The 12048-nt window shown below is 39.4% G+C and overlaps 1 protein-coding gene across 1 annotated transcript; it reads left to right on the top strand.

Annotated features, from left to right (window-relative positions):
* Window positions 1-3930: 3930 nt before the first annotated feature.
* On the top strand, window positions 3931-10707 carry LOC139736320 (uncharacterized). Its single transcript, XM_071647047.1, has 5 exons — window positions 3931-4149; window positions 4986-5042; window positions 6894-7045; window positions 7539-7665; window positions 8218-10707. The coding sequence occupies exons 1-5, from the start codon at window positions 3991-3993 to the stop codon at window positions 9151-9153; spliced, it is 1431 nt and encodes a 476-aa protein (XP_071503148.1). The 5' UTR covers window positions 3931-3990; the 3' UTR covers window positions 9154-10707.
* Window positions 10708-12048: the final 1341 nt, after the last annotated feature.

Raw genomic sequence — 12048 nt, 5'->3', positions numbered from 1 at the left:
GCTGGTTGCCATGGCAACAATAAAACTGACAACCATGTCAGTCAGATTTTGCATATTTTTCTGTTCCAATTCCAATTAACCATATTATAATGTATAAAATGGGCGTTTCTTGGCTGAAATTTGCTGAAGGAGCAAAATGTGAAGTGATTATGGCCCTGAAATTTTTTTCCTATTATTTCCTTTGTTTTTTGTGACAATGCCATAAAACAGTAGCTATAATGGATATACTTGAAAATAACAGTATTTTCCAAAGATTGCCATTCTATTTTGTGTCATTTTGATTCCTCCATCCAAGTTATACCTCTAATATCATTTGTTTGTCACATTATCAATCTGCAAACTTAAAATTTCGATATTATTGGAATATGAAATATGATAACTATGCATGTACCTATCCCTAACAATACATCACAGGTCTCATAATGTATTTCCTTATTTTGTTATGAATAGCGCCCCCATGTAGTGACCTTGAGAAATTTCAACCATAAAAAATAATGAGCTTTGACTTGCAGATCATTTGTGGCAAATATGAAAAATATTGGTCTATGATAAGACATACTGGAGATAAAGAAATTATACAGATTTTATAAAATTTTTTAGCATATTTCCTATGTATTTCTTTATATTTTGGTAAATAGCGCCCTCTATGTGTCACCATGAAAAAAAAATCAAGTATGCGGTCATGTAGACTATGAGTTGCTCTACCCATGTGCCAAATGTGACGATGAAACATCAAACAATAACATCAAAATAGCTTGGGCTTTATAAAGTTACATGAGAAAAAAAAAGAAAAGTACCAACGCACCCTTTCGGCAAAGCCGGGGGGGGGGGGGGGGGGGGGGGGGGCTTTGGACGAAGGGTGGGGTTCCAGTCAACGCGACGCGATCCAACGCTCCCAACGCACCCTTTCGGCAAAACCGGGGGGGGGGGGGGGGGGGGGCTTTGGACGAAGGGTGGTGTTCCCATTAGCGCGACGCGCCACCACCCAACCCACCCTTTCGGCACAAGCCGTTCTTCATTTCCCACTTTTGATCCTGAATAGTTCAAAAACTATACATCAAATAACACTGACTTTTTTTTTTTGACAGCATAATGACAGCATAATTCAGTTTCTTGAAATTAAACATTAATTTTTCAATTAGGTTTCAGATTTTGCTCTATTTTCAACCCTCTGTACAAAACTTTAACTTTGCACAGAAGTCAATTGGTGTGTATGGGAGTGTGTAGTTGACACCCAGACAATGGTCTTGGGTAATGACCAGGATTTGAAAGCTCATTATTTATTCATGAAGAATGCCACTATCACAGCTAGTCTTTATTCATTCTGAAATGTGGTGTATGCAAGCACATGGAAGCATGTGCTTACTTTTTTCATGTGCATGCATTTCACTCATTGCTAGGAATTCAGACTATCAGTGCCCGGCGGCGTTTTTTTTAAGACGGCACAGATTGGGGCATGGCGCGTGTTAAACCTATGGGAAAAACGTTGGGTTAGGGTTTTTGGTTATGGTTATGGTTAGGGTTAGGGTTAGGGTTGGGGTTAGGGTAAGGGTTAGGGTTAGGGTTAGGATTAGGATTAGGATTAGGTTTAGGGATAGGGTCCCCTATAGATTTTTAGTTTCCCCAATCTGTGCCGTCTAAAAAAACACGCTGCCCGGGGCAATCCATCATAAGCATCCATGTGCCTTGGAGCAGGTCCAGGTCCATTGTTTAGGGTCATTGTAAATACACATTCACATACACATCATTAGTTCCTGTGTAAAGTTGTATGGGGGCGCTGTGGCATAGTGGATAAGACTCCCGACTCCCGAACGGAGGACCGTGAGTTCGAATCCCGCCTAGTGCTTACATCCTTGGACAAGATGTTTTTACCCACAATGTCCCTCTCGACCCAGGTGTATAAATGGGTACCTGGCGACGCTAGGGTAATAATAATAGCAGTGGCAACACTGAAGTGGCTACCCTGGGTAAATAAGACCTTATTATTATTATTTATTATATAAAGTTCAGGTGTTGTACAGAGAGTTCAAATTTGACCAAAATCTGGAACCTAGCTTTGAAATTGATCATGGATTTCATGAAACTGGTATTGGTTTTCATATTCAAATCACCTCCAACTAAATTGTACACTATTCAGCAATTTCTCATACCAATGACAGTTTTATCAGATATAAAGTTTTCGAGCTATTAAGCATTAAACGTGGGAAGTGTTTTTTGTAACATCAAGTAGATGGTATAAGAGGAAAAAATTGATATTTTAGACAGGGCCTGGATGTAGAGTTTCATTTTTGCCTGTCCATCTGCGAACCTAAGTATGGAACAGATTTTCTTTTTGTTTTCTTTCTTAACAAGTCCTCGGGTGCCAATTGTGAAAAGTTTTTGAATTACCAACTTATTAGAGTTTGTTTGATGAGAGCTCCTTTTTGTAAAGCTCAAATCACTCGAAATAAGTGACAGATATTGTCTCATAACTTTCGATCTTAAAGGGATCGTATAGTTTTGGTCGAGACCTAATTTCAGGTTTCTAACATTTTTGGATGAGATAATAATAATCTCTTATGAAATATGAGAGAGCATGTAATTCTATGAGGAATTCAACATTTATTTGATGAAAATTGGTTTAAAAGAGCGATTCTAATGAGGTGTGGGTCCCACACTTTATAAACTGTGGGACTCACACGTTATTACGATCGCTTTGTTTTACTTTGTTTTAGGATGTTTCAGTCATTCCAAACCCGATTTTCATCAAATAAACTTTGGATACCTCTTAAAATGGTATGCTCTGTACTATTTCATATGTGTTTTCTTTTTATCTCGCAAAAAGTTAAAAACCCGATTCTCACCTCCACCAATACTGTACTATCCCTTTAATCAATTTGCATTTTGATTTTCAGCAAATGATTTCGATCCTTGTCCGGTAATTTGTAGAAATAAAAGTGAATCTGCTCGAAATCAACAATATATTCCTTACCAAATCAGTCTGTTTTCCTCAAAATACCCTGACTCCTGTCTCTATAAGGAAATCCATTAAAGATTCTACACCACCAGTGTACAGGGTTTTTGAAGGGCCGTATTTGAAGGGCCGTATTCTTATCATGGAAAACAAGGATAACATCAATTCGTTTATTCACTCACTCAGTCAGTCATATTTATATTAATCTATCCATACGTTTATTTTCACTCATTCGTACATTGATTGATTGATTAATTCATTCATTGATTCATTCAGTTCTGCCATGCCATCTCAAGAGTATTACTAAAGGGTTTTTAAGGTCTCTGTTGCCTTATTTTCATATTGGAAGTAACATTATTAGTAGGGCCTACTTCACCTATCACAATGAGTTTATAAAATGCTAGCATTTCTCAGCTAGAAAATTGAGTATATGAATATAAGAACGACCCAAGTCCATGGAAGACCATTACGAGTAAACTTAAAAAAAACTTCATATCTTTTTTATTTGTCCAATAATATTCTATTTGCCTGTGATGGGAAGGCAACATTGTATATACAAATTAGAACATATATTATTATGACAATAACATTTACATTAATTGTGGAGAGGCCATTTTGTGTGATGGACTTGGGTCGTTCTTTGATTCATATGGACTTGGGTCGTTCTTTGATTCATATACATGATATTCTGCTATAGAGATGAGAGAAGGACGAGAGAGGGCGCTATAATATGAATGTAAGAATGACCCAAGTCCTTCATTCTTACATTCATATAAGATTTAACTCATTTATTTCAGGCACTTCCGGGGGTAATTAGGATTTATCATTTATACACAAGATGAGTCCATGCATAAGCTACAATTTCCCATGTCAAACTAAATTTGGCCAAAAATTGGACTTGGGTCGTTCTTATATACAGGTCCTCAATTATTTCTTTTTATCACCATTTGCTCTAGTTCTATTAGTGCAGATCAGAACCAGAGGAGCAGGTATCCAGCCATCGTTGCCAAGTTTGATGACGTCAGTCTGTTACCATCATGGAGGTCCATCTCGGAGCATGCGCACTGGTCATTGCCTTTTTCTGCATCTTCTTTGGCCTGACAGAAGTCGGACTATGGGTGGCGTGCTACTTTGAGTGCACTGACGGAAAAGATGTCGACTTTAACTACTTTGCCGCCATCTGGACGGGTGCTCTGGTGAGGACAACATTGGTTTGATTATTGATTGATTGCTATTGATTATTGATTGATTGATTAATACTTATTGATTGATTGATGACGGAGTGAGTGAGTGATTGGATTGGTCGATGGAAAGATGGATGAATTGATAGATCGATATAAATGGATTGATTGCGTGATTCTCTAATAGGTATATTGAATTAAAAAAAAAAAACCATGTACAATGACCAGAGTGTGTAATACATAATAAAATAAAAACATATAATCCAAAATGATGATTGAATCACATTCGTAACGTAGGTTGTTTTTTTTTTTCCACAATTTCTTAGTAGCAATTGCATTTTATATAACTAATTGGGATACCGCAGGGATTGGAAAGTGACAGATAATATTCAGCCATAACCTACAACACAAAGGGCGCTATGGCACAGTGGACAAGACTTTAGACTCTCGATAAGAGGACCTGAGCTCGAGTCCCGTCCAGTGCTCAGGTCCTTGGAAAAGATCTTTGTACCCCCCACCATGTCCCTCTCGACCCAGGTGTATGAACTGGGTACCTGGCAGCGCGAGGGTAATAATAATGGCAGGGTCCCCTGGTAGAGCAGTTACAACACTGAAGCGCTAGGCTATCCTACGTATGACCGTATTATTATTTTTTTTTTTTATTATCATTATAATAATGATAATAATATTAATAATAATAACAATAACAATAATGATGATTGTTATTATTGCTACTATTATTATCATTATAACATGTAAATGAAGGAATACCGGTCACTAATTCATCAGACATAGTGAATTTACGACACTCTGATCCTGAGTTACGATGTCATGTTACGTCCTTCTTGCAGGCATTCGCCATCGGCTTCATGATCATCGTTCTCGTCTGCGTCAAGTTTAAAGCACTCGTGAGTAACCATGGCAACACTCAGGTTCTGGTACCTGTAGGTGAAGACGCTTACAGTAATGCGTCGTTATGTTTTATTATTTTTTGATTCATTATTAAATGTTATATTGATTTAGAGTGTTTTCTAAACGTATGACCTGACGTTGGTGTCTCAGAATAATGTGTCACTCGGGGGTTTTCCCCATGGCACATAAAGAGTTCAGGGGGAGGGGGTTATGAAATATTCCAGAATGCAGATCGGATGAAGAAATGGATTTTAGAGATTTGTTTATTCTTGTGTTAGAACCAAACAGAATAGCATATCCCCTTGCACCTTGTACACTGTTGTGTTCATGATATTATTTTCAATTACAAGTAGTGACTACACACAACAAACACAATCAGGGGAGGGCTGGGACACAGAACAAAGAAAACAAAAAGAATGGGTTTGAAGTCGTATGGGCAAGGAGCCCGACAAGTAAAGGGAGGGATTAATGCAGGAAGGTAGACAGACAAAAGACAAGGTGAGTGAGTGATGATTCCAAGAATCATACTTGTTGGGCTCCTTGCCCATGAATTCCAGTCCGTCCCTTTTGATTTCTTTGTTCTGTGTCCCTAGCCCTCCCTTGACTTTGCTTCTAGTGTATAGTCCTTATTGTGATTGCTGTCCCTGCCTGTTTGTCATTTTGCCTCTGACGAAGGATCTGCTAGGGTGCACGTCACGAGACCGACACCCACGAGTCATACAACCCATGAGGTATACAGCTCACGATTCATACGGCCCATTAGTTCGACATTAAGCTAAAAAGGCCCACGAGACCGATACATTAAGCCCCGTGTTGTATCTGTCGAACTTTTGGGCTGTTATTACCGTAGTGTAGAACTCATCGGTTGTATGACTCGTGAGCTGTATGACACATGGGCCTGTTTTCAATGTCGAACTCGTGGGCTGTATGACTCGTGGGTGTCGGTCTAGTGGGATGACCCCCTTCTGCTAGGATTGCTCAGTCCCATTTTGACTTAAATACCGTGGATTGTAAATCAATGTCACTCGGTCACTATGAAACACGAGTTGATCGAATTTCTCCCCGTCATAGTGCAGCTATGTATTGAAATTCAACAGAATGTGCGTTATCCTCTGGTGAACATTATACAGTGTATTAAAAATGAACATAAATATGTACACGTACACGCACACAGATCGGGTTATTATTATAGGTTTCAATAACTGACTTTGAAAGTTGTACAAACTTTCTTTCAAAAGCGGCACTTTTACATTTTGATTTGAGACTCCTGCTGCAATATTTTATTTCGTCACAAGTGAAATTATAACTTTGATTCCTCCATGTAATTTTTTTGTGACAGCAACCACAAAACTTGACCATTAAAAAAAGAAAGAAAAATGTATTAGATAATCAAAATAATAACTGATGTTTAAACATAACTCACGGAGTTTTTTGTACGATTTGATATCAAAATAATTAACCTCTTCATGTGCACGTTTCTCTTAGCGTAATAACATTGCCCTAATAGGAATTCGGCGCCGTGCTTGTAAGACCATGTACAGTGGCGGATCCAGAAGGGGCGCAACCGGCGCACGCCCCTCCCCCTTTATTTTTCGTTAAAAACAAAAGAAATAAAAAGAAAAAAAATGAAATGAAACCCGGAAGTGGCACAAGAAATATTAGTCACGCCCCCCCCCCCCCCCCCCCCCTTTACAGAATTCCTGGATCCGCCCCTGATGTAGGTAATCAGCTGATTTGGACCTGTAACAGAACTTGCAGCAGGACTTGTAACCATCGTATAAATTGGACACGAGTGTGTTCTGGCCATGGAGGTGTACTAAATCGCGCCCTCTGTTGTCTCCTCACAGGGTACATTGATCGTTGCGCTGACGTTCATCCTGGTGCCGTGTGAGATTATCTGCGCATGTCTTTACGCATATCGCGCGTATCTAGCCCGCCCACCAGCCGACGAAGCAGGACAAGAGTTCGTAGTAATCTACTTCAGTGTAATTATATACAGGTAGGCTTACACACTCCGTTCTATTCATATTATAGTCTTCCTTCTCCTTCTTAGCGACCGTAAATCTCTAGTTTATATTTAATATAAAGTGTGTTAATGCTATTTTTATCTGACATTTTCAGGCAGCTGAAAAATGACACTGCATAAGTTGGATTTTCACAGCAAATACCTGAAGGCATTAAAGAACCCTGGCACGATGATTTTTGTGACTTCAACGGCTTTTACTTTACATTTCTTGAAAAAAAAAGAAAAATGTTTGATCAAGTCCACATGAGGGAAATGTTAATTTCTTCCTTCAGTTTTTAAGAATGTGCATCAAAATGATTTCATTGGTAATAGAAGATTATGGTGAGATTAGTTTTAAGGATATGGATGATTTTTTTAAATAAATTTTGAAAGGGTGTTATACACACAACTTACTTTGAAGACAAAAGAGACGATAATTTGATAATATTATACACCTTACTTTCTTCCTATTGCTTACCGATGCCAGTGCTATGGCGGTCTGTGGGTTCGTCCTATTCCTCTTCACCATCTTCTGGAATTGCTACTACTGTTGCCTAGCAACGCCATTTGAAGATTACGAGGAGGAGATGAAGGATGAGTGGGAGGAGGAACAGGTGATTAGTTGATTGCTTCACCTTTTTTATTAAGGGATTTCAAGGAAGGGGAAAGAGACAGTCTGGTGAGAGAGGCACAGCGGAATCTCGTTATAACGAGGTCGATCATAGGGTGATTCCTGTTATAACGAGAGAAATTTTCAGAGCCCTGCTTTATGAATAAATATGAGCGATTATGAAGTTGATTTCTGCAATAAGTCTATGGCAGCCTGTGTGTTAAGGACATTTAAAATCGAATATATTTTTTGATAAAACAGGGCCCAAGTCCCATTCCTTGTGTATTTTTGTTTGTTATCCCTGATATAACGAGATATCCGAAATAGCGAGGCAATTAGTTCAGAGGGCCCAAGCTTTCTTTGTAACGAGGATCCACTCTTGTATCCTATCTGATTTGGTCTCCTGATCCCTCAGCCTTATGCTTATCATCTCGAAGTGCGACATGATAATTATGTCAGGTATGCGAACACACATCTCAAGAACGACTGATATCCATTATGGACCTCTTTGATTGCACAATTTTAAAACCCAGCCATTTTTATTTCTATTCTGCAGATGAAGGGGCAAAATGGCGTATCTGCTCAAGATAACCGGTTCGTGGATAACCCTATCGTTGAGGATGACTACAGGCAGGATTATCCGACCACTCAATATTTTGAACAGACGCGTCACAATCGACCCGTAGAAAACGGTCACGTTCGGTTCCCGGATTCCACGGATAAGCGACGTCATACCGCAATGCCGCAGAATAACCGTTATCCAGACCAGCGTGGGGCACCGGATGACCGCCAGGCACGCCGCCCACAGTCACCCCCTATCCGTAATGACTATCCGTATCCGGAGGCTTTTAACAGAGAATCGGCTCCTGAACATACTAACCGGAGGACCCCTCAGGACATTCAACGAATGCCTATTCAAGACATGGCAGCAAACGACCAATCACGAAACAGATACGACAATGCCCAAGGTCGTGTGAACGTGGGCTACGAACCAGACGAATTTGGGCGGCCAAGGAGCAATTACCCGCACAGTTATCTATATGACGGAACACGTGGGGCAACCTACGACCGTGCCAGAGAGAACTATGACCACTACGATCCCACCTATCGACCTGCCGATTATCGACAAGAAGATTTCCGGGGGTTTCCAAACCAGCACGGTTCCCTCCCGAATGGCTCCGCCGAGTACAGCCGAAGTAATCTCGATGAAAGTCGACGCCATGTTAACCGCCCAAATCGCAACGGCCGTCAAGAAGTGCCAGCCGTGTCTGGAGGAAATTCAAACTACGTCGATCGTCGCGACGACGGGAGATCACATATCTACCGACCACGTCCCGAAAACTTCCGAGGAAAACCGCAGAAACCCGAGTACATGCAGTATCAACAACATCTGCAGCGAGGGACAGAGGTTCCTGAAGATGTCTACCTTGGTGGAGACACGTCGAGATATGGAGCTTATAGAGGGGCGCCCCCTGCCAACTCTTATTTTTAAAGTAGTTGCCATGACAACGCTTCCTTCGTAAATGGAAAAAAAAGAAAAGAAAACAAGAGTGCTGCATCATGAAAAAAACACAGTTTTGATGCCGTCAAGAAATGGCGATATGTTTGACAAAGTCATCATGATTAGGAGAATAAGATTGCTAGGATTTCGAAGTTGTTGATAATAAGAACTGGATTTCTTGGGTTCCTTTCATAATTATTATCCATAATTCCTTCTGCATCCATCATAAGTGTGTTTATCATAGGGTGAAAAAAAAATATAATTCGATATAACGTTAAACGGTAACTTAGTCGTAAAGTGTGATTTGCAGGTGTATGTTTGTAAAATAGCACACGATACTCTCTGTCAAGTTGACATTTTCCAAGTAATATTCACTATGTATCGCATGAGGCTGAAAACGCCCATATCATTCTGGTGTATACATTTCAAGCCTGCATTGTCCAGAGCAGTTATCCAAGGGGACCCACAAGTAAGTCGAAGCTTCGTTTGATGATTACAAGACACAGCGGCAAGTAAAGTGTTGAAAAAGAAGAAGAAGAAGAAGAAGAAGAAGAATAATTAGAGAGTGACTGGAAAATTGATTGACCCACCGGAATTGTTGACCCATTGGTCTTCGTAGCCAGAAAGACTCGACACATTAATTGAATATAATCAAGTATTGATTATATTATTGAGCTCTTCAACGTCATGTCAAACCCTCTACGAACTATTTTCTCTTTCCTATACATCGTGTCCAAGCACCACATTTTGGGTCTCGACTAAGAGCTAAAAAACACCCAGCTGTGTTCAGGTGTCAGTGCATCAAAGGATTCAACAGAAAGGAGAAGGAGAAATATTGTTGAGTTATTCCATGTATAGTCAGATTTTGTATATTTATTCAAGAATGAAACTGTCTTCAGCCATTGTTATCTCAACTACATTTTGTAGTATCCAAGGAAATTTTGGGAAGCACTCGAGTATTTCATTGTACATGTATTACTATGCAATATACGTCGTCAATGTCTGTATTATAATCATTATTGTTGTTGGTTTTTTATGTTGTGGTAAGTATACCTTTATAATCATGTTGATCGTAGTGCCTTTATCTACACGCATGCGATATAGGCGTTGAATATGTGACTTCTTACAGTACACGTAGAATGTTATTCGTTAGTTCTGGGTTAAATGTGTAATCATATCAGATCATTCATATCATATCTTGAGATGTTCTTGCTTTCATATCTCTCACATCTAGAAAAAAAGAACGTTTTCGCTTGTCAATACTATACCAGAATTCATGAATTGGATTCAATAAAGGTGATGAAAACAAGAAATCTGTATTTCAAGCCATGCCCTTCTTTAGCAAACTTGAAGGGACTTCCAGATGATTTTTCATAAATATCACATCTTGTAGTACATAAATCGACAGCTCCATGTATAGATTTTTGGATTTTATTTTAGTCCTTTGAGCAGAGAATCCAATATTTTGAAAAAAAAAAAACTTTAAACAAATTACACCTAACAATGATGATGTCATAGGAGACTCACATACATTAGTGTATTAAAGAAATGCAGCAGTATAATTCCACTACAATACCACTTGCTTACCAAGTTCACCTGCATGAGTATCCTCTATTCGTACCTTTTTTCGTACCTTGTTTTTCTTTCTGCTTCCTTGAGCCCCACCTCATGCATTCTTCTGGTGAGGTTGCCATGTCATCGTCCTTGTTCATTGCAATTTGTTGTAAATTTTGAAAACATTCTTGTTCTCCATCCCAATCACTATAGATTCTGAAACTCTGTACTTAGTATAACTAATTTATAGTTGTTCCAATGTAAAACTTTGAAAATAATCTGGCGGTCTCCTTTCAGTAAAGTCTCTCTGTTGGTCAGACACTTTACTCGGTGTCAAAGCGCCACAATGCATAGAGGCTCAAACGGAAAATGAACAACCTTGGACCTCCCAGTGTGGTGATCAGAAAAGCCAGTTACACTGGGGAAGGATCTACTTCAATGCTTGACATTAAATGCACTGACAAACTGTGTCTATTATTATTGCAAAATTCCATACATTTCCAAAGAACGATTTGTTGCTGTCAGCTTGATGTGCTGACATGCACTATCCGGTATTTATCAAGTTTCTTATACCGACAGTCTTACATACATTAACACATTTAAGGGCATACAATCCTGTATTTTTACATCCGTGTGGAGCTCTGTCCTATATTCCCCTCAAAAGTTACTTTCTCTTAATAGTTTAATAATTGATTCATTCTGTACCATCAAACTACTAAGTCTGACCACACACAGACACACAGACACACACACACAAGTTTTACTCATTATAAAAAAAATATGCACGCACGATTTAAATCTCTATGGTTTTGAAGGTGGGACCCCCCTCCCCCCCCCCCCCCCCCCCCTCCCAATCCAGACCATCCCTGCTCGCTCATTTGGGCTGGGTCACTGTAGCTCCCTTGCATGCCCGTGGGTAAGAGGCCGTTTTTATTTTACGTTTTATTTTTTGCTTGTTAGCTGATTAAACCCGGTAGTGGAACCAGAAATATAAACACACCCACTTAAAAAAAAAGAAGAAAAAAAAAAACGCCCTTGACATGAATAGCTAGCATTCGTCATTCACTTCACACTTATGAAATCAAACGGTTTTCAGCGCAGGTACAAAGAATTATACATTCACATGCACAAACAGTCAAGCATTACGTCGGTCAATCGCCCTCCTTCGTATGCATACTCTCTCAAACCATGGTTTTATTCTGCAATTAAAAATACATCTTTAATGGTGTTCTTTCAAATAAAATCACATGAACGGTCCACCTTTTGTCCCTTACTCTGATTTCGAGTTTACACTCTCTTTTCTTTGTTGGAAAAACAAAATCGAAAGTAAAA

Source organism: Diadema antillarum, unplaced genomic scaffold, assembly GCF_040938485.1.
Source record: "Diadema antillarum isolate AM-2024a unplaced genomic scaffold, OU_Dant_1.0 seq00000636_RagTag, whole genome shotgun sequence".
Taxonomy (NCBI): domain Eukaryota; kingdom Metazoa; phylum Echinodermata; class Echinoidea; order Diadematoida; family Diadematidae; genus Diadema; species Diadema antillarum.
The sequence above is the reverse complement of the archived record's forward strand: the minus strand, read 5'-3'. Positions and strand labels throughout refer to the sequence as shown.